At 43.0% G+C, this 23,590-nt stretch overlaps 1 protein-coding gene across 1 annotated transcript in view; it reads right to left on the bottom strand.

The window, feature by feature from the left end:
* sptbn5 (spectrin, beta, non-erythrocytic 5) overlaps window positions 1–23,096 on the bottom strand; it is a 57,744-nt gene extending 34,648 nt beyond the window's left edge. Inside the window, exons 1-17 of the mRNA XM_035743279.1 lie at window positions 23,015–23,096; window positions 20,215–20,350; window positions 14,764–14,931; window positions 14,239–14,355; window positions 12,348–12,505; window positions 11,900–12,128; window positions 8,695–9,108; window positions 8,231–8,451; window positions 7,377–7,515; window positions 7,062–7,285; window positions 3,816–3,969; window positions 3,286–3,486; window positions 2,630–2,836; window positions 1,799–1,970; window positions 1,523–1,659; window positions 946–1,158; window positions 488–640 (exon numbers count right to left, since the gene is read on the bottom strand). Coding sequence (XP_035599172.1) covers window positions 488–640; window positions 946–1,158; window positions 1,523–1,659; window positions 1,799–1,970; window positions 2,630–2,836; window positions 3,286–3,486; window positions 3,816–3,969; window positions 7,062–7,285; window positions 7,377–7,515; window positions 8,231–8,451; window positions 8,695–9,108; window positions 11,900–12,128; window positions 12,348–12,505; window positions 14,239–14,355; window positions 14,764–14,931; window positions 20,215–20,328 — 3,021 coding nt within the window. The 5' untranslated portion in view covers window positions 20,329–20,350; window positions 23,015–23,096. The remainder of the gene's footprint in view (window positions 1–487; window positions 641–945; window positions 1,159–1,522; window positions 1,660–1,798; window positions 1,971–2,629; window positions 2,837–3,285; window positions 3,487–3,815; window positions 3,970–7,061; window positions 7,286–7,376; window positions 7,516–8,230; window positions 8,452–8,694; window positions 9,109–11,899; window positions 12,129–12,347; window positions 12,506–14,238; window positions 14,356–14,763; window positions 14,932–20,214; window positions 20,351–23,014) is intronic.
* Between the last annotated feature and the right edge of the window lie 494 nt (window positions 23,097–23,590).

The raw sequence follows: 23,590 nt of genomic DNA, 5'->3' as shown, positions 1-23,590 counted from the left end.
CGAGCTGTTTTGCAAGGAGGAATGGGAAAAAAATTTGGTCTCTCGATGTGCAAAACTGATAGAGACATACCCCAAGCGACTTACAGCTGTAATCGCAGCAAAAGGTGGTGCTACAAAGTATTAACTTTTTGAATAATTTTGCACGCCCAATTTTTCAGTTTTTGATTTGTTAAAAAAGTTTGAAATATCCAATAAATGTCGTTCCACTTCATGATTGTGCCCCACTTGTTGTTGATTCTTCACAAAAAAATACAGTTTTATATCTTTATATTTGAAGCCTGAAATGTGGCAAAAGGTCGCAAAGTTCAAGGGGGCCGAATACTTTCGCAAGGCACTGTATCAAGTACATAATAGCACTAGAGACAAAAGCTGATGTACTGCTAATGATTTTGTTGTGTGTGTTATGAATGTGTTATGAAGGCCTTATGTAGGTGGCCTTCAAATAAATTGCTATGGAATAATCTCAGTGATGAGGCTGGTTTATTACCTCATATTTGGCCTGCACCACACCCACGTTGTCAGAGTTAGGACTGAAGGTGTTAAGGATGTTCTCCTTGTCCTCCATCCAGGACTCAAACTCCTCACAGGTGTTGTAGAAGCGGTGCAACCGAACAGTCTCCTCCAGAGTTTTCCTCCTGGACTGTATGGTGGAGAAATCAGACACAAATACACAATTTGGGTGCCAGTGTGTGACAACTTACATGTGTGCTACAGGATGATCACTCTAGGTCCTATTCTCTGTACTGGGCGCTGCCACTACATCATCAAAGATGTCTTCACAAAGATGTCAAAAGCATAAAACAAAACGTAGCGTTATAACGTAGATAACTTAGATGTGGTGTAATGATTTGTATTGCTCTACTGCTTATGTCATGCAATGGGAAACCATTTTTCACCCCCCAAAAAAGTAGAGGAGAATCTGAAATACCGGGTCTTATTTCTCACATTAGCCAGGTTGTGCAGGCTGTTGAAGTCCCGGTCTAGACTGCTCTGGGCGCTCTCTATGGTTTCTCTCTGGTAATGTGGATCAGGAATCGAAGAGGACTGGATCTCAGCGGTCCCCCGGCGCATGGAACGTCTGCGACGCGCCCGGTTCTCCCTCTTAGTGGGGCTTTCAGTAACCCCATTGGTGGATGGAGGTGGTGTAGAGGGAGTGTTCTATTTAAAATGGAAAATTATGAAGTTTAAACTGTGTAGACCAGGGGTATTCAAATCTTACCCTACAAGGTCCGGAGTACTGCTGGTGTTATGTTTTAACTGATAATTAATTTCACACACCTGGTGTCCCAGGTCTAAATCAGTCCCTGACTAGAGGGGAATAATACCGGGGGGAAAACAGTGGAACTGGTTTTGAAGTCCAGATTTGAATTTGAGGGGTGTAGATCGTTGATCTCAACCTGGGATTATGCGGGCTGGTTAATGAGTTAATGTAGGCACACAATTATACTTGCGATGATTCAAATGGGTAAAGTGCCATAAAGCTTTTTACTAGGCCACAGAGACAGCTAATAGTGAGGCTTACTGTAGATGATGGGAGCTCTGTGAGGTACGTCTTTGGCACCAGCTGTTCGTTGCCTTTGCTGTCCCTCACTAGAAACGTATCCTCATTGTCTCTGTTGAGGATAGTCACAATTTCCCCACGGTCCCACACCGTCACACCTGGAAAACAGAGACTGTTTACCTTAGAAACTGGACTAAGTCTATTGGTGGAAAAGTAACATGAAAAACATTTCACAATTTTTTTCTACAATTTGTTTCTATAAATAATCCATATTCTATTGAAGTTGAGAATCTGTACCTCTTGTGTATTTAAACCTGATCTTGGCATTAGCCTCCTGTGTATGGGTCTGGTTAGATGTCTGAGTGATCTTTGCTCCTCTGAGGGAGGTCACTCTCCCAGGTGTGGTCAATCCCTCCTCGTCACCAGAGGAATCACTGTACTGTGGCATCTTGTTCTGCTGGGCCTCAGCCTGCGGAAAAATACGAAAGTCCTCAGCAACTCTTGGAAGCCAATGGGGGTGGATTTTAATAATAAGCTATTTCTTTATTATTAAAACCAATGTGTTTGAGGATGTATTCATGACACAATGACATTAAAAAGCTGCGGTTTAGTTACAGTGTCTTCAGAATGTATTCACATCCCTTTACCTTTTCCACATTTTGTTGTTACAAAGTGGGATTAAAATGGATTTAATTGAATTGTTTTTGTCAATGATCTTCACAAAATACTCTAATGTCAAAGTGGAAGAAAAATTCTAAAATTAGTAAAACTTTTATTATTATTTTTTAATAAAAAGGGACCTTACAGATACAGTATTTTATGTGTGGGGTACAGAGACTATGCAACTTATTATGTGACTTGTTAAGCACATTTTAAGTCCTGAATTAATTAGTCTTGCCATAACAAAGGGGTTGAATATTTATTGACTCACATTTCAGCTTTTCCTTTCTAATGATTTTGTAAAAATGTCAAAACATAATTCCACTTTGACATTATGGGGTATTGTGTGTATGCCAGTGAAAGAAAAGCTTTATTTAATCCATTTTAAATTCAGGCTGTAACACAACACAATTAGGAAAAAGCGGTGTGAATACTTTCTGAAGGCACCGTGATTGATGGGGAACTTACTGTGAGCGGGGCCAGCTGGGAGGCTCCCCTGGCCTGTTCTCCCAAGCGTTTCACCTCCACAACGTATGCTCCCATCTCCTTTTCCAGCCGTAGGTGGCGCTGCAGCAGGGCGCTGGTGGAGGACTCATCCTTTCCATAATCCTCGCTGATCAGGAGGGGCTTCCTGTCGCTCAGCCACGAGTTGGCCTCGGTCACATCAGCAAAGTACTGAAGAGGAAAATAACAGATAATAAATAATATAATACAATTTAAACAAAACTTTCCCTGACCAAGATGGCTGTCCTGTAGTTGTTGCCAGGTTGCTAATGTCCAATCTAGTGTTCTATCTAATTCTTTGGAAAAGAGAATATTACATGCCAGAGTCTGGCATAGTGGTTAGCCCCCCAGACTCTGAAACAGAGGAATATATACCCCTAGTGACGTGGGTACAAATCCCGTCTCAGTCCTTCCTCTCTGTCTCCCTCTGTATCTGTCACCCCACTACATTCAAACTATCACGGTCTATAAAATAAATAGAGAATGTCAATGAACTAGCTATGGTAGCTTTCTCCAGCCTATTACTACGTACATAAGCTTACATAGATGTATATGTAATTCCTCCGTCAAACCATCTATTTCTCTGACTTTTATTTTTGCATTGTTTTAAAAGTTGTAACCTGTTTGATAACGATGGCTGCATGCAGTCTGTTTTTGCGATTGACCACATCATCCTTCAGGTGCTCCCACTGTTTCTTCAGCGTCCGGACCGACTTCTGGATGTCCTCCTCACTGGGGTGTTTCCCTCTACACATCTCCTGACCTCTACTCACGACCCCTGAGCACAGAGACTCATGAGACTGCACCTCGGCTTCAAGAACCTGACAAAACAGCGATGGGTCAACAAACACATAAAAGTGAGGGTTTGGTTCACATCATGACATTACATATTTTCATTTGTTTAAATGCCAATGTATTTAGATAGGCGTATGCCAAAGTATTTATCATGCCATGGGTTTAAGCTTATATTGACTGCTATGTAAGCTTAATTAAACTTGAAGTTGAATAATCACTGTTTGTGTGACTGAAGAAGGCCTGACCCAAATAGCACCCTGTTCCCTATATAGTGTGCTACTTGGATGAGGGCCCTGGTCAAAAGTAGTGCACTATAGGGAATAGGATGTCATTTATGATGCAACCAAGGTCTGACCTTGTGTTTCTGAATTGCCAGCTGGATCTGGCTGAGATCTCTGCCCAGACTGGCAGACTGAAGGGGAAGCCACCTCTCATAGATCCACGCCTCCACCTCCTCACAGTCGTGGAAAAACTCAAACAGCTTCAGCTGGCCCTCTAGCATTTTCCTCCTGTTGATTCATTAAGACAATAACCAACATAATAAATTGGGTGGTTTGAGCCTTAAATGCTGATTGGCTGATAGCCGTGGTATATCATACCCTATACCACAGGTAAGACCAAACATTTATTTGTAATGCTCTAATTATGTTGCTAACCAGTTTATAATACCAATAAGGCACCTTGGGGGTTTGTGGTGTATGGCCAATACACGGCTAACAGGCTGACTACACCGCTCGTGTCATGTGCGCGAGCGTTGCAAAATAAATGTAGAAATCGATATTATTCAATTATTGCACCCACACTGCTTGTGCGCGCCAACAAGTGCATTGCCAAGGGCTAAAATAGAAGTCAGTTCTATTTCTGACACAGATCACGCTGCAAGTCCTGCCTCTCCCATCTCTTCATTGGTTTATAGAAGCAGGTACCCAAGTGCCATCTCTTCATTGGTTAAACCCACGTGGGTGACTGAAAGACGAACGAGGCCAGTGGCACTAATGCACCTAATTTATGAAAGTTGCCAATCGCAATATAATCAAGAGACGAAAAAGCCTGGAAGGAGAGGATGACTAAAAACGATTCGGTTGACCGTTTTATTTGTGGATTCATTGGTGGAGTAGAGGACCTTGTGCATTTCAGGTAAAATAACAACTCTATGTTTATATCCCAGGACAAATTAGCTAGCAACAACAAGCAAGCTAAATAGGACAAATTAGCTAGCAAGTGCAAACTAGCTAGCTAAATTGCCATAAATGTTTAATGCTTTTCAACATGTCCACAAATTAATATAATTGGTTCAGGGTTTGTTTTGATATTTTAACCTGCGTGTGGAGATCGTGTTTGGTGTGGGGGGACAAAATATATTTATGCACGATAGAGCTGCGCTTAAACCGTTGTATATATGCCATATACCACACCCCCCAGGCTTTATTGCTTATTTATACAACGGGTGGGTCTAATACTGAATGCTGATTGGTTAGAAGCGCATTCCAGCCTATTCCACAAGTTACCACTGGCTAAATCTATGAAGTTAAAATGCCTATTTACTCTGTTCCACCTGACTGCTCAATCCTCTGTCTCATCAGCCCAGGCAGGGAAGTTATCAACTTGATCTCCACTATCTCACATTTATTTTAGACTAACATTTCGTTTTCAACAGTGGAGACTTGTATAAACCTTGCTGTCTGTCTCTCCCACATTTAAGTTCGATCTCCAACTGTCTCATGGTAATGAACCTGTAGGGTTCGGAGGTTCGGAGTCGGGACGAGAGAGAAGCAGGCAGCGATTCTCAGCCAGTCGAAATCATGAATCAGCTGGCATCATTTTTAAGGATAAATACAAAGAAATATCAATTGAAAAAAAGGTAACAAAACGAAGTGTAGCTAGTTTGCAGTCTTTCCAGCTTCAGTTTGAAGTTATTGTGTTAGCTGTGTTGTTGGCTAGCTCCTTTGACAACAGTGTCCCAACAAGAGTGCCTCTTCAGCTCATTGTTATGCATGTATCCAAATAAATGTCACTACAAAACAGCTTAAACAAATGCAGCTACTGTTGTTATTCTGTAGTTGGCTAGGTAGAAAGCAAGGGATAAGAAAGTTAATTTTATCAATGGAACATTTAGAACAAACGACTATAGATACAGAATAAAAAGACTGAAAGACCGAGTCGCGTCTCTGGCAACCGAACCAATAGAGCGAAAAGCCGGCTTGGGCAGTATCCCTAGATTTGTTTAGGGACTATCTTGTGGAAGGATGAAATAATATGAAATATTAATCAAAATAACTGTTTTGATTGAAATATGTAAATCATTACTTGAATATGTTGGTAACCCGTTGTATAAAAATGATAATGCCCTCGAAACCAATGTTTGGCGGACATATTGGCACGGTTTGCCAGTGTTGTGCCGAAAATCTCCCCCCTTTCAGAATTACCCCCTTCTAATTTCCTTAATGTTGAGGCAACAGTCAAATACTTTCTATAGAACAAACTTCACATCAGAATAGACAACTGAAATGAATAATTAATGTATGTGTGTTATATTAAACATAGAGGAGGGAGTAAAATCTCAAATAACCGGCGTCCGCACATCGACTCTGTACCAGCACCCCCCTGGTATATGTTATTTTTTACTGCTGCTCTTTAATTACCTGATAATTTTATCTCTTATTCTTATCCGTATTTTTTAACTGCACTGTTGGTTAGGAGCTCTCAAGTAAGCATTCCACTGTAAGGTCTACTACACCTGTTTTATTTGGCGCACGTGACTAATAAAATTTGATTTGAAAAGATAAAAGAAATGTTGGAAAGCAATAAACATTTCAGAACAACTATGGCTGAATTATTATCCTTACACTTTCAAAAATACTAGTTGAATAAGACATGGGAGAGATGACAAATGTTGGCAAAGAGATTTATTTAATAGACTAATACAAAATCAGTCGCGGATTTAGGTACGAGTGACATAGGCTGCGGCCCATTTCATCATCTTGCCGGGGGCGGGCGCGGGTGCTTAAGGGGGGGTTCGCCCAGGGCGCCATGCAAACTAGAACCGCCGCATACACTTGATACAAATAGCCAAACCGAAAACTGCAGACAAAAATGCTTTCTGCTACTTAGATCAGTGAAATGTAGGCTAAATTGACAACGGAGTGAAGAGCAGAAATCTCAACTCGCAAGCAAGTGGCAGCAATGAAGAACGCGAAGGGGGTGGGGGGCAGGAGGGGAGATTTTCGGCACAACACCGGCACTCGAGGAACACCCATGCCAATATATCCTCCAAAATACCAGCTTCTCGGGCATTAGACCCACATCAATCAACAGTTACCATTCCTGTGGATCTAGATTTGACAAAGCACTACACTACTAATAGGTCTCAATTATCAGTAAGTTCCAACTGAGAACCAATTCAATCATTTGCAGATTGTGTTTACACTGTGTAAATCACTCTGAAACAAACACACCATGAAAGCCGTTTGTCACACAAATATTGTCATTGCTAAGGTACAACCACACTTATACTTAAAATAGTTGTATAAATAAACCTGCGGTTTGCCATTATCTACAATGTATTAAATGTGGGCCTAAGGTGTTGTGTGTGTGTGCTCACCTGTTCTTACTAAGGGCCACCAGAGAGTTGTACTGAGCATTGAGTGATTTGACCCTGGTCTGGATCTGCTGTGCAACTCGGTGTGTCCCCTTTAAGGCACTGTTACTGATGGCACTCAGAGTCTCTCCATGAGCAGAGATCTGGGTTTCCAGCAGGTCCTGTTTCTGAAGCAGGGCCCCCACCTCCGGGAGCTGCTTCCCAATGTCAGAGGACCCTGCTAAAACCTACATTAAGTATGAAAATTGAAGGATGAAGCATTAAGCGTATTACTGTTATACATTATACTGTGTTGTTTGCTGTCCATCAGTTGTGTACCTGTAGATCTCTGAGCTCCTGGGCAACCAGTTCGATGTCCCTGAGGACACTCAGTGTGTTCACAATGTCCCCCAGCTGCTCTCTCTTCTGCTGCAACTGAACCAGGATGTCTTTCCAGCGCTTTGTGATGCTCACCTCTCTGAAACGACGGACGGAAAACACCAGTGCAGATATGCTTCCTACATGCTCACAGTTCCCATTCAATCATGTAGGCTTTATTGCATTTTTTATGAAATTATTTGGACCAATGGGAAACAAACATACTGATTTGTTGGGGTATTTACTAAGTATTTACCTTCACTGTCTAACAGCACTGAATCTTACTGTACCTCCGGATGACTTGGAACTTGCTGTGGTAACTGACCCTTAACTCTGGATGACTCGAGTCTTGCTGTGGTAACTGACCCTTAACTCTGAATGACTTGAGTCTTGCTGTGGTAACTGACCCTTAACTCTGGATGACTTGAGTCTTGCTGTGGTAACTGACCCTTAACTCTGGATGACTTGAGTCTTGCTGTGGTAACTGACCCTTAACTCTGAATGACTTGAGTCTTGCTGTGGTAACTGACCCTTAACTCTGGATGACTTGAGTCTTGCTGTGGTAACTGACCCTTAACTCTGGATGACTTGAGTCTTGCTGTGGTAACTGACCCTTTACTCTGGATGACTTGAGTCTTGCTGTGGTAACTGACCCTTAACTCTGGATGACTTGAGTCTTGCTGTGGTTATTTAGTTCAAAGCCTTACCTCCAGGTGACTCTGATTTATTAGGATCCCCATTAGCCATCGCCAATGGCAACTGCTAGTCTCCAGGTGACTTGGTCCTTACCGTGGTAATTTAGTTATAAGCCTTACCTCCGGATGACTTGTGCCTTGCTGTGATAGTTCCCCTTCTCGATGACAGCTGCCATGTCGCTGATGGCTCTGAAGCGAGGCTCCCTAGCCAGGGTGTCTGTCCCCAGGGCCTCCAGTCTCCGGGCAGCAGCATGGGCCTCCTCCAGGCTGTTTAACCCCCTCAGGTCCTGTCTGCTGATCAGCTGGGCTGTGTCCTCCAGATAGCCCTCCCTCAGCCCTGCCTGAATGGATGGATGGAATAGAATTTTAGTCAGTGTCATAACCCATTATAAGTGTACTATAAGGCATTATAAAGGATGTTATAGAGCATTATATGCATGTGCTTTATAGAAAGTGTAACCAAAGACCAAGACATACAAGCATTATTATTAAATAAAACACTTATTTCCGAAGTGGTCCTCAATAATAAATCAAATAACACCTAATAATAAAAAAGAATAAGTTACAAAACAAAAAACATTTACCTTCCTGCCAAACTTCTGGGCCAGCTGCTCCAGTTGCTCCAGCCTTAGCAGCGCCCTCTGGAGGGCGTCCTCTCTCTCATGCTCCGCCCGCTCCAGTAAGGCCCAGTTCTTCTCGATGTCCCCCAGGGTCTTTCCTTCTGGGGGAACATAGGCCCACTGGTTGTTGGCTATGAGCTTGGTGCGCAGGCTGAAGAAGTTTTCCTCGATTGCCCCTCGCTCCTGGTACTTGGGGGGTTTCTCCACGGTGCGGTAGGTCTTGAAGGAGGCCACCAGCTGCTGCATGTCCCTCAGAGAGTTGGGAAAGGAGCGATCGTTGAGCTCCACCACTTTGGTCTTGATCCACCGCAGGAGGTCAGACACCATTCTCTCATACAGGATCTTCTGATCATCTAGCTCCTTCAGGAGACCCACGATCTGGAAGAAGAAGGGAGGGAGTTATTAAACTAACGAATCAGAAAGATACACATAAAACATACAGTAGAACCTCCTATGGATAATGACAACATATTGAAATAAAGTTCATGTCATTTCCTTCAATCTGAAGGCTAGAGGGCACTGCATTCTGCATAATTTAGAGTTTGTGGCTGCTTGGGAGCAATCAGTCATTCTTTACTCTCTATTCAATGATGTCAAACAATGTTTACTACATACACTGCAGTTGCAAAAAGAGTTTTAAAAGGGTTAAGATTGATTGAATTTATTTGACAACAAAAAAATAAAAAAATTCATACACAAGGGCGTGCGCCGGTGACGCCTCCACATGCAATTTAAGAAAAATCATCAAGGATAACACAATAAGCTTAAAAGCCTATTTCCATTGTGGTCCTTTTGAAGAGGGAAGGGGAAATGCAACTAAGTTAAGTGGCAATAGAAGTGGCAACAGACAATGAGACCAAATTGTTGTTTGATTCATAACATCAGATAATTAGTACAATTCCCTTTCATGATAAACAACTATGGGCAGGTACATCTCTCTTGTCTCACACACCATTTATATATAAAACAATCAATCCCTAATATATTCAAGACAATCACAACATGATAAGCAACAGGCACCAAAAGGCAGACCATATGCTATCCCGGGCATTTCCCTTCTCAGCCACATACAACACACTTTTGAGACATGCTACTATTTAATATTTTCTTTCAGCGAGAACTCGAAACTACCCACGGAGGTAATACATTTCACATTTTTCAGAAGATTATTCCAAAGAAAGGCAGCTGAGTATAAAAAAAAACAGTTTATTTCCCCATACCACTTTCAAAGTGGGAATGGTCAAGATGGTTAACTGCTGGAAGTTTTAAAATAATCCTAATTTGTTCTGAGATGTCTGCTATTTATTTTTGCATTATCTTGGGGGCACTATTGTACCAGGAAGAGTACGCATAGTCATAGCGGCATTGAACAAGAGCCCCTGACAATGCCCCCATTGCATTCTTATCCAGATATTTGGAGGTTCTAGCCAGGGACCTAATTTTATGGTTCACTTTGGAGATAAGATTTTGTGCCATGGTCTCCCCTGTCTGATGGTTATTCTAGCACAGATCCAAGATACTTAACAGAGTATTTTTCTGTGGCAAAACTACCACCTTAAAATCAGGGGATTTCCTCAGTTTCACTTTGGATCCGGACAAGATGGACTCTGTTTTTCCAGGGTGAAGTAACAGCTTATTGTCACATAGCCATTTACTGACATTCAGAAGTTCAGCACTGAGGGCTTTCTCAACCACATTTTTGTCTTTGTGGGAAACCCACAGTGCAGAAGGCCAAATCTCTAAGCCAAACTAAGTCCAGGCATAGCTACACACCTTGCTCACTACACCAGTACATACACACTACACAAGTGGGCAACATACATACACACGCACTACACCTGTACACACCTCACCCACTATACTTGTACATACACAATAGGCCTACACATACACTACACCAGTACACACCTTGCTCAGTTTCTCCATTCGGGGTCCAATGGTGGACTCCCTCCTGTGTTGCCATCTAAACCATTGGTTACTCAAACTGCCACCGAAGGACATGTTATGCCTGTCAGCTCCACTGCTCTTTGTAAATTCTCATAGTGTCTAGTTCTCACTGCCGCCTTTATCCCCGACGCAACCTGTCAGTCATCCTTTACTGTACTGTAATACACCTTTATGATCACACCACAGAGGCTCTCGCTCTCCCCCTCAGCACTGCAGAAACACGTTGCTGTGTCTGTTTCCACGTGTTAGCATGGTGGTGATGATGAGAGGATGATGATGTGTCACCCGGCTTGGCTCAGTCCTCAGGCTCAGTACATTCAAAACAAACAGCACTCCACTCGGTCCTGCAGCAGCTCAGGTCACTCTGGCCACTGTGCTAACATAAACGACGCTAGCGTACTGTCCTTCGATAGAGCTCCCTGTCTCTCTCTCGACCTCAGATCCACTACAGAGCAACTAACTGCACAGCCTCTCTCACTGACTGGGTCAGATTAAGAACTTCCTTCCAAGTTGTCAGTCCTGCTGGCTGGGCCCGATCTTGCAGGAGTTGTCAGTCAGTGAGTAGTAGGTTAAACTCAGGTTATGCCCCTAGCTTCCGGCTACATTGTGTCTCAGTGTCTGTTTCTCCCCACAACGGACAGTCATTGGTCTGCATTACAGGATCGGTGTTTGTACTGATCTGATTAGCTCTAGCAGTAGCACCACCCGTCCACCCATTGCTCCACAGTGAAATCCCCGGCCTAATCCACAGGTCAATCAGAGGAGGCGTTGCCTTCATTTAGAAATTACAGTACATTCAAGATTAGGAGAGATGCAGTTCAACTAATGGCCTACAGAGGGCACCTGAATCCTAGGTCTGGATATGAAAATGTGGTGTGTGTGTGTGTGTGTGTGTGTGTGTGTGTGTGTGTGTGTGTGTGTGTGTGTGTGTGTGTGTGTGTGTGTGTGTGTGTGTTGTGTACACTGTACAGTGGCCTCGCCTATTGTTTTGTCAACATTGAAGAGAGAATAGATGTTGTTATCATCATCCCAACTGAGCCACCAGGCCAGACGGGCCCATCCCTGACTAGATCTGATGTGGATATGACACAAGGATAAGCTTTCCTCACACATCTTACTATAGATAACCATAGACAGGATGGATTAGGACTATGGATGCCTGTATGTACATCACCAAGAGAAATTCCTAGTAACAATGTTTTTGGATTCTGATTCTACTGACCTTGGCCAGTCTCTTCTGGATGGTCTGTCCCTGCTTCATCTTAGAGAAGTAGTGGTAGTAGAGAGAGACGTAGGTCATGACGGACTTCTCATCTGGGTGTTTAACATCGATGTCCTCCACATCCAGCAGCTGTAGGATGCCAAACTCATTCTCGGCCAGAGAGAAGGCATGGCCCAGGTTCCTCTTAGGGTCCTCCTCACGAAGACGATTATAATCAAACAAGTCAGGTCTGCGACAAAATGTTTTTCCATTAAAAAAAATATGATGGGTACAGTAAACAAAAACTATACATCTGTAAACTCCCAGGGGAGTTTCTCAGACCCGGATTAAGCAAATGTACTTCTAGATGATTAAAAATCAGTTTTAAATGGAGATTCTCTATTAAAAAAGGCTTAATCTGAATCTTAGAAACTGCCGCTCGGAACTATCCTGCCATTTTCCCCTGTACCGGTGGGCATGAATGAGGGCGTTGAATGCCAGCCCATTCCTCCAGCTTCCTGAGAAGTCCTGCACATTGACGTTGGAGTATCCTGCTGTCTTACGCTGGCACCAGATCAGAAGAGCTTCCCTGGCAGAACGACGGGCGTTGCTGGCACCACCACTTGCCTGAAACCGGTAGACCAGACTTAGTATGCAGTCTGCATTTCTGGCACTGACTTGATGAGAACAATATACTGTATCACATCTTGTCATTTTAATTAACATTTTCACATTTCTTTGAACCACATGAAGTTCAGATTTCAAATATAGTATGACATATAATACAATATACACTGAGTGTACAAAACATTAAGGACACCTTCCTAATATTGAGTTGAACCCACCCCCTTTTGCCATCTGAACAGCCTCAATTCATTGGGGCATGGACTCTATAAGGCGTCGAAAGCGTTCCACAGGGATGCTGACCGATGTTGACTATAATGCTTCCCACAGTTGTGTCAAGTTGGTTAGATGTCCTTTGGGTGGTGGACCATTCATACACACGGGAAACTGTTGAGCGCGAAAAACCCAATAGCATGGAAGTTCTTGAAACAAACTACTGCAACTGGCACCTACTACCATACCCCGTTCAAAAAGGAACATGCATCTTTTGTCTTGTCCATTCACCCTCTGAACGGCACATATACAATCCATGCCTCAATTGTCTCAAGGTTTAAAAATAATTGTTTAACTTGTCCCTCACCCTTCATCAACACAGATTGAAGTGGATTGAACAAGTGACATCAATAAGGGATCATAGCTTTCACCTGGATTCACCTAAATTCCCCTGGTCAGTCTATGTCATGGAAAGATCAGGTGTCCTTAATGTTCTGTACACTCAGTGTATAATCTCTATTCATTCAGTGAGGTGTATTCCAGGTCACGCCCAGGACAGAGGAAATACACTATATCTACAAAAGTATGTGGACACCCATTCAAATAGTGGATTTGGCTATTTCAGCCACACCCGTTGCTGATAGGTGTATACAATTTAGCACACAGCCATGCAATCTCCATAGACAAATATTGGCAGTAAAATGGCCTTACTGAAGAGCTCAGTGACTTTCAACGTGGCGCCGTGATAGGATGCCCTCTTTCCAACAAGTCAGCTCGTCAAATGTCTGCCCTGCTAAAGCTGCCTCAGTCAACCGTAAGTGCTGATATTGTGGTAGGCCAAACAAGGTCACAGAATGAGACTGCAAAGTGCTGAAGCACATAGCGCGTAAAAATCATCTGTCCTCGGTTGCAACACACACTACCGAGTTCCAAACTGCCTCTGGAAGCAACGTCAGCATAATAACTGTTCGCCTAGAGCTTCATGAAATGGATTTCCATGGCCGAACAGCCCCACACAAGCCTTAGATCACCATGCAATGTCATGCATCAGCTGGAGTGGTGTATAGCTTGCCGCCATTGGAAACACGTTCTCTGGAGTGATGAATCACGCTTCACCATCTGGCAGTCCGACGGCAGTCCATCTGGCAGTCCGAACTTGACTGGCCTGCACAGAGCCCTGACCTCAACTCCATGGAACACCTTTGGGATGAATTGGAACGCCGACTTCGAGCAAGGCCTAATCGCCATACATCAGCGCCCGACCTCACTAATGCTCGTGGCTGAATGGAAGCAAGTCCCCGCAGCAATGTTTCAACATCAGTGGAAAGCCTTCCCAGAAGAGTAGAGTCTGTTATATCAGCAAAGGGGGGAACCAACTCCATTTTAATGCCTATGATTTGGAATGAGATGTTTGACGAGCAGGTGTCCACATTCTTTTGGTCATGTAGTGTATTATAGAAATGTAACTTTTCTGGCCAGAGGTTCCAAGCCTGTTCTATACTTTAAAATGATATGAGAAATACCTCATCGAGATTGATGGCTCCGATCTGGAAGCGTAGGATGATGATCCACAGCAGGCCCAAGATCAGGGTCCGATCTCCATCCACAACGTTCTCAGGGCCAATCAGATCCACACGAATCTGAAAGGTCAGCAGGTACTGGTTGATAACTACTCAGAAGAAATCCAAAACGTACAGTCGTAAAAGGGGTACATGAGAACATCAAATAAATATGGCTATCGACTAGTCTAAATGGAATAATCCATTTTTAGTTTCTGATATTGCAAAACAAAAGTAAGCATACTTGTTCATGTGAACTACTGTCAGAGGCAAAACAAGACCTCCAACAACTCAGAAACAACCACAGAACTGTAAAACCCAAAAAATGTCTTGCCCCATGACACTTCACATAAAACGTAGGCCTGTTTCCCTAAAAATGAACCTCAAAGACCCTTGCAGAATTAGTTATCATGCAAAGTGTCCCGGGGTAAGATATTTTGGGGGATTTCTAAATCCTTCAGTTCACTAAACTCTGTATTGTGAATGTACCTTAGTCTTGAGGAAGTTGATAGCGATGCTGTTGTTCTCCAGGCAGTGGACCCGCAGGGTGCGTCGGCTGGGAGTGGGCAGCTTCTCCCTGGAGATTAACTCTAACAGACGGACAAGGGGGACCCCTGTCTTCAGCTCTGTGTACACATCACTAAGGGACAGCTTCTCCTGGAGAGGGACAGACAACATGTGTGTGTAAATGGGGGGGGTTGTCAAACTCTGATGAAGGTCTATTAAAAAAATACATTGGGGTGAAGTCCATTAAATTGTTGTATGCTGTAAGTACAGTACCAGTCAAAAGTTTGGACACAAATCAAATGTTATTTGTCACATGCCCCAAATACAACAGGTGTAGGTATACCTCACAGTGAAATGCTTACTTACAAGCCCTTAACCAACAATGCAGTTTTAAGAAAAATACGTAAAAAAATAAGTTATTCAAGAGCAGCAGTAAAATAACAATAGCGATACTACTGTATATACAGGAGGGTACCGGAACAGAGTCAATGTGCAGGGGCACGGGTTAGTCGATGTAATATGTACATGTAGGTAGTAGAGTTATTAGAGTGACTATGCATAGATAATAACAGAGAGTAGCAGCAGCGTACATTTTTAGGGCCTTCCTCTGACACCTACTCATTCAAGAGTTTCTCTATTTTAACTTCTATTTTGACTAGTTTCCACTCTCTATTATTTTCTACATTGTAGAATAACAGTGAAGACATCAACACTATGAAATAACACATATGGAATAATTTAGCGACCAAAAGATATTGGTTGCTAAACCATCAAATATTCAGCATATGTGGGAACTCCTTCAAGGCTGTTGGAAAAGCATTCCAGGTGAAGATAGCTGAAAGAATGCCGGGCGTGTGCAAAGCTCTCATCAAGGTAAAGGGTGGCTATTGGAAGAATCTTGATTCGTTAACACTTTTCTGGCTACTACATGATTCCATATGTGTTATTTCATAGTTTTGATGTCTTCACTATTATTCTACAATGTAGAAAAGAGTCAAAATGAAGAAAAACCCTTGAATGAGTAGGTGTGTTAAAACATTTGACTCGTACTGTATGTGGAGCATTCATGATCCCCAGAGTGCTGGAGGTTCTTCCTATTTTGTTATTTGCTTTCTGCATGCACTCGGAAACATGATATGTGTGCATAGTTTCTTCTATTCAGTCACATGTTCCAGCCAAGTAATTCCATACTATTAGTTTTAGTTGACAGCACAGAATGGCTATACTGGACTGTTGAATATATGATCATGCTTCGTCCAGCTAGCCAATTTCCTGCTATTGTAGTAGTAGTTTCAGTTGGAAGCATAGCATGATAGAAGATTTGTAACATGATTTGTAACATGATAGAAGATGTACTGACATAGGTGATAAACAATCACTTCCTGTTTAACAGAACACCTGTATGACTGACCCGTGTTACGAAACCTGTCATGAGACTGCACCTCTGTGACGTCACCTGATCACCCAGCTACCGCGGCTAGTTAGAGTAAAGCTCTAAACCTGCTCATCTCTTCCTTAGAAATATGCTTATGTGATGAAACGTTTTATTCACAGATTGTGCAAGTCAGGAAGGAAACTATGATCAAGTCGTCATCACCTTCACTTCTGCAAAAATCCAATTCACTTTCTCATACATACTGTGGTGTCTATTTTCAGTGACCTGTGTAAATTTGAGACATTGGGTTAGGAGGTGCAGGAAATGTTAGATTGGCTCCGGCACAGTCAGCCAGCTGCAGCCAGGGCTATGAGGCTCTGACATCGGGGCCTGTTAGTTAGGCCTGCTGCCACTGTGCTCCATTAAAGTGTGACTCAGACAAGCACCCTTCCCCTGCCTCCCTCCCTCCCTCCCTCCCTCCCTCGCTCCCTCCCTCCCTCGCTCCCTCCCCTGACCTCTCTTTTCTCCTTCCCGCCCTCTCTTTTCTCCTTCCCGCCCTTTCCTGCACCCTATCCTCTTGGACCAGTGTGACAGCCACTCCCTAATCCAGATGCCAGGGAAATCATGTCTCAGAACAGATTGCTTTACCTCCTGACAGCCACACTTGGGTTCAAATACTATTCTAATTTCAAATACTTTCTGTGCTTGATTGAGCTTGCCTGGCTTAATGAACCAATACATTAGTCCCAAAACGGCAAAACCCACCACTCCAGGCAGGCAAGAACAATTGCTCAAAGAATTTGATCGATTTCAAATAGTATTTGAACTCAGGTCTGCTGACTGCCTCTCTCCTAGACGGGCAATTATGGGAGCGCCTAAGTAGGCCTGGTCTGCCCTGGTCTTTCTGGATCCACGGTGGTGGGAGGCTGGGAGGGGTACCAGGCGAGTGCTCACCCATTACATCATTACACTGGTTATTATACATCACTGTTGCAGTAGGCACGCCTGCTGGCTCAGGTCTTCATAGATTTTTACAGTACAGCATAGAGCACTTTAGCCTGATCCCATCTCAACTAACATCAAGGCGGTGTCCCGTTCCTGTAGGTTCATGCTCTACAACATCCGCAGAGTACGACCCTGCCTCACACAGGAAGCGGCGCAGGTCCTAATCCAGGCACTTGTCATCTCCCGTCTTGATTACTGCAACTCGCTGTTGGCTGGGCTCCCTGCCTGTGCCATTAAACCCCTACAACTCATCCAGAACGCCGCAGCCCGTCTGGTGTTCAACCTTCCCAAGTTCTCTCACGTCACCCCGCTCCTCCGCTCTCTCCACTGGCTTCCAGTTGAAGCTCGCATCCGCTACAAGACCATGGTGCTCGCCTACGGAGCTGTGAGGGGAACGGCACCTCAGTACCTCCAGGCTCTGATCAGGCCCTACACCCAAACAAGGGCACTGCGTTCATCCACCTCTGGCCTGCTCGCCTCCCTACCACTGAGGAAGTACAGTTCCCGCTCAGCCCAGTCAAAACTGTTCGCTGCTCTGGCCCCCAATGGTGGAACAAACTCCCTCACGACGCCAGGACAGCGGAGTCAATCACCACCTTCCGGAGACACCTGAAACCCCACCTCTTCAAGGAATACCTAGGATAGGGTAAGTAAGGGTAGGTAATCCTTCTCCCCCAACAAGATTTAGATGCAAGTGGCTGTTCCACTGGTTGTCATAAGGTGTATGCACCAATTTGTAAGTCGCTCTGGATAAGAGCGTCTGCTAAATGACTTAAATGTAATGTAAATGTAATCCCAGATCTGTTTGTGCTTTATAGCCAACTCCTCATTTTTTATATAAGAAACAATGTGTTGAAAATTACAAATTGTTTGCATAGTTAACTTACACACAGCTCTGACACACACACACACTTACCCCACCAGACATGTCACCAGGGTTATTTTCACAGTCCCCAAATCCAGAACAAATTCAAGAAAACGTACAGTATTATATAGAGCCCTTATTGCATGGAACTTCATTCCATCTCATATTGCTCAAATAAACAGCAAACCTGTTTTCAAAAAACAGATAAAGCAACAGCTCACAGCACAACACCTCTCCCTTATTTCACCTATTAGATAGTTTGTGAATGCATTGATATGTAGGCTACGTGTGCCTTTTTAAAAATGTGTGTAGTTCTGTCCTTGAGCTGTTCTTGTCTGTATTATGTCATTATGTTTCATGTTTTGTGTGGACCCCAGGAAGAGCAGCTGCTGCTTTTGCAACAGCTAATGGGGATCCTAATAAAATACCAAAAATACCTATGGCCATGTCATGACGATGACCATAGGAGTTTGCAATGCGTGATGCTGTACTGTAAATACAGATCCAGGTTGACTCGGTGTGTTTGTGATCCGGTTTTCTTTGTAGTCACATGCTCCGAATACAACCTTACAGTGAAATGTTTATGTATGGGTAATTCCAGAAAAGTGGTGTCCAGTCAAAGGATTATATACAGGCCTCTGCCTGCCATGCAACATTTCCACTACTGTGATATGCAACGCAAATGTTACTTGTGGGCTGATTTCGACAGAACAACACTCAGGGGGAGAGAGACAGAGAGAGGAGGAGGAAAGGGAAGGGGAAGCATTTCAAATGCATGTGGTGAACCATGCATCTGACTCACATGGTGTGGGTGTGAACAACCGTAATATGCCTTGTTCCCATGCAGGAAAAAGAGGGACATAAAAGAAAGAACAGTGCCCATATTCTGACCAATTATTAGTTTACCTTCAGTTCCTCGGAGAGATCTGACGTGATGGGATCTGAATAACAATGTTAACTTACGCTAGAAATGGAACATTAAACAAAAGGTAATGCTATAAAAAGAGACTCTTTCCTTCCTGTGTGTCTGGCTGGTGCAATATTTATGCCAGATCTTGGATTCTCTCTGTCTCTCCCCCCTCCCTGCCATAGATGATAAAGTGAGGTTACATATTAACCAAGCGTCAGCACTGTTGCCTGTCTAGAGTCCATAAAGCATGATGGTCCCCTCAGCTAGTTCAATCCTCAGTTCTGGCCCTACATGTCCTCTCTAACTGATCTGAGATAAGAAGCCATAGCCCTACCCATCTAAATTGCCCATGAGGGGATGAATAAAGGTGTATTTGAATTGAATAACTTGAGCTTCTTGCCAATTACATTCAGTTTTGCACCATCGGGCTCATATTGAGTACATCTCAGAGGAATGGATAGAATGTAATGTAGCGAAATGGAACATATTTCACAGTTGAATCTTAACCTAATTTTGGATTCATCAAATATTGCTGCCATTGATCTACCACAGATCTATTTCCTTATTACATTGCTATTGGCCAATATTACCTCAGAGCCAACAGCTGATTAGTGTCTGTGAGATAATTATGATTTTGTCAAGCTTCAACATGTTGTTACAGCTTTCACAGATAGTGGCTAATCAGATACTTTGAGGTCTCCTTTATGAAAAAAAGATTGCAGAGCGAGTGTAGAATACCTGCAGTATGCTGTAAATACTGCATCCAAAATTACACTTTTTTTTTACTGCAGTTACAGTGCAGTTCCACTGCAGTACACCGAGGTTATTCTGCAATTACAGCCTTTAAAATACCAGAGTCGACTGCAGTTAGTGGACTTTCACTGCAGTTTAAAAACTAAAAAGCTTTTTTGCAAGGGCTGACTCGGAGGTCAGCCAGCTGCTAAGGAGAGGTTATCAGGCACACTTGTGAAGTGTTGTCTTTGGTCTTTTTCAAGTTGAACCTTTCGACCAGCACCAATAGTATGTGATTAGTGTATGACATTACTTTGAGACACTTGATAAGCACGGTACTTAAAAGGCACGACAGTTAAAAAGCTGATACGCATGAAGAACAATGACTGAGCAAAACATTTACCCCAAAACAGTTACAAAAGGCGTTTTCCACAAAGACAGCAGGACTGGGCACTGAGCCAGGCCGTTGTTTAAACCCTAAACAGTTGAGGGAGAAGCAGTGGGTGTAGCCTCAGAGGGCCATTTGCTTTCCTCCATTCCTCTTACCCCGTTCTTGGTGAAGACACTGTTCATCCATTTGGTGTAGGTCTTCTTCTGGACAGCCATACGCTGCTCCTGAAGCACCTGGATACGGCCTGTCTCGAACTCCTCCCCGTCCATCCTGACGGTTATATATATTCACCTGTAGGGAGAGAGTAATATCAACTTCACTACCATTACTTGTCAAATCAGCCTACAGTACCCTGCTCAATGCAAAGTTTTGAGTATTCGTTCCAATCTCCATATTTTGTGTCACTTCAAAACAAACTATTTGTTGGTTGGAACACTAAACAGTACTCGCAATTGCTGTAAGGTAGTCCGTTTGCAAATCAGCCTAAGTAGCGACGTCTATGTCCGGTGGCTGAACATGATTTTCCCGATTCCCATGGTTTGAGTACAGAGTGAAAAAGTTCTGTCTTTGGACTGTGTCAATACGGTGAATCTGAAGAAATGATCACACAGTTAGTCCAACCTAACCCTGCTGATCATATAGTTTTATACCTCCTCATTTCTTTTACTGGCCTATTCAACAGGACTGTAAAAATGATTGGCTTTATAGATAATATCATCCGGATCATGCCATGCTCTTTGTAGTCACAGGGCAATGCCAGCTCAGATCCTGGACTGGGAACTGTGTTTGAAGTCTGCTATTTCCAACATATTTACAGTTGAAGTTGTACATTTACATACACTTTAGGTTGGAGTCAATAAAATTTGTTTTCCAACCACTCCACAAATTTCTTGTTAACAAACTATAGTTTTGGCAAGTCGGTTAGGACATCTACTTTGTGCATGACAAGTAATTTTTCCAACAATTGTTTACAGACAGATTATTTGACTTGGAGGTGTATCTGTGGATGTATTTCAAGGCCTACCTTCCAACTCAGTGACTCTTTGCTTGACATCATGGGAAAATAAAAATAAATCAGCCAAGACCTCAGAAAAAAAATTGTAGACCTCCACAGGTCTGGTTCATCCTTGGGAGCAATATTCAAACGCCTGAAGGTACCATGTTCATCTGTACAAACAATAGTATGCAAGCATGAACACCAAGGGACCACACAGCTATCAGGAAGGAGACACGTTCTGTCTCCTAGAGATGAACATACTATGGTGCGAAAAGTGCAAATCAATCGCAGAACAGCAGCAAAGGACCTTGTGAAGATGCTGGAGGAAACAGGTACAAAAGTATTTATATCTACAGTAAAACCAGTCCTATATCAACATAACCTGAAAGGCCGCTCAGCAAGGAAGAAGCCACTGCTCCAAAACTACCATAAAAGCCAGACTACGGTTTGCAACTGCACATGGGGACAAACATCGTACTTTTTGCAGAAATGTCCTCTGGTCTGATGAAACAAAAATGGAACTGTTTGAACATAATGACCATCGTTATGTTTGGAGGATAAAGGGGAAGGCTTGGAAGCCGAAGAACACCATCCCGGGTGTGAAGCACGGGGGTGGCAGCATCATGTTGTGGGGGTGCTTTACTGCAGGAGGGACTGGTGCACTTCACAAAATAAATGGCATCACGAGGAAAGAAAATGATATATTGGATATATTGAAGCAACATCTCAAGACATCAGTCAGGAAGTTAAAGCTTGGTTGCAAATGGGTCTTCCAAATGGACAATGACCCCAAGCACACTTCCAAAGTTGTGTCAAAATGGCTTAAGGACAACAAAGTCAAGGTATTGGAGTGGCCATCACAAAGCCCTGACCTCAATCCCATAGACAATTTGTGGGCAGAACTGAAAAGTGTGTGTGAGCAAGGAGGCCTACAAACCTGACTCAGTTACACCAGCTCTGTCAGGAGGAATGGGCCAAAGTTCACTCAACTTATTGTGGGAAGCTTGTGGAAGGCTACCCAAAATGTTTGACCCAAATTAAACAATTTGAAGGCAATGCTACCAAATACTAATTGAGTGTATGTAAACTTCTGACCCACTGGGAATGTGATGAAAGAAATAAAAGCTGAAACAAATCATTCTCTCTACTATTATTCTGATATTTCACATTCTTAAAATGAAGTGGTGATCCTAACTGATCTAAGACAGGGAATTTTTTACTAGGATTAAATGTCAGGAATTGTGAAAAACTGAGTTGAAATGTATTTGGCTAAGGTGTATGTAAACTTCTGACTTCAACTGTTATTTTTGGACTAAGATAAACTATATCCATAATTTTTTGTAGTAGGTTTTAGCTGGTGCTTACTTATACTTTACAGTAACAATACAGGCTATTATTCCCACATACATTCAAACTGGACACTATAGCGGACAAACCATTCCTTCTCTCCGTCCTCTGAGATGAAAACATTTCAGTGTTAAAACTGTCTCAACTCAACATCGGAGTCCTTCATCTGAGCCAAGTCATATGACAGCCGTTTTTTTTTTTAAAGAAACTTTACTCAGTAACTAGCTAAGACACTGGTGTCTGGTCATACTAAACTACTGTAGTTACAACAATGAGCAGTATCTCATAAAATATATGTTGAACATGCAACAAGGTTAAAAACAACATACATACTGAAGTACACAGGACGTACTAAATACTGGCATGACAAGAAGACTCTAGGTAACACAGTATCGTTACTGTAGCAGTATTATGTGGCCTTGTTTTGGAAAAGAGAGCTTTTGTAAGGTAAACTACAGTGTTCATCATGAACCTGTTGTCAACACATACAGTATAAGAAGCATTATCTCTTGAATAATGTAAATAAATCACGGAAGACAAATCTGGAGATACACTGTAAACACGAGAGAATCGTAAACCCATAGGAGGAAAGATATGGCTTCTTTGCTTACCTTCCTTCTAAAGTATCCTTATCAATTGAGATTGTGATGCACAATGTGAATAAATCTCAGAGACTCTCATCTACCCATCTCGCAGATTTTAGGGGGGTCCTTCTCCTGTCCAGTAATGCGGAAGTGAACTTTGAAACCATTGGAGTAAGGGATTTACAGCATGAACACTTGACTCACCTGACTGCATGGGAGGCAAAGGGCTAGCGTTATAGGGCAATTTGGCAGACAGAGTAATATGCTGAATAGGCAACTTTCATTGCAGAAAGGGGGCGTGAGAAGGAAGTAGATGTGGATTCTGATTTGATCTAAAGCACAGTCGGGGCAGGATTACCGACCGCGCTTTTGGGGGATTTTAGGGTCGTGGCCCCCCAGATAGCATATTAACATGTAAATATCCATGTCAAATTTGTTGAATTGGAGGAAATTAGCTTTAAAACTGCAACATTTGGTCTCAAGCTCTTGGCAAAATGTGTACAATAACAGGACGTTTAGCAGGTTTCCCAATAATAATAATTATGGGTGGGGGGCCCTGGTAGTTGGGACCACATGTCCCGGATTGTGCGGAACAATCCTGCA

The sequence above is a fragment of the Oncorhynchus keta genome, chromosome 29 (genome assembly GCF_023373465.1).
Source record: "Oncorhynchus keta strain PuntledgeMale-10-30-2019 chromosome 29, Oket_V2, whole genome shotgun sequence".
Taxonomy (NCBI): Eukaryota; Metazoa; Chordata; class Actinopteri; order Salmoniformes; family Salmonidae; genus Oncorhynchus; species Oncorhynchus keta.
The sequence above is the reverse complement of the archived record's forward strand: the minus strand, read 5'-3'. Positions and strand labels throughout refer to the sequence as shown.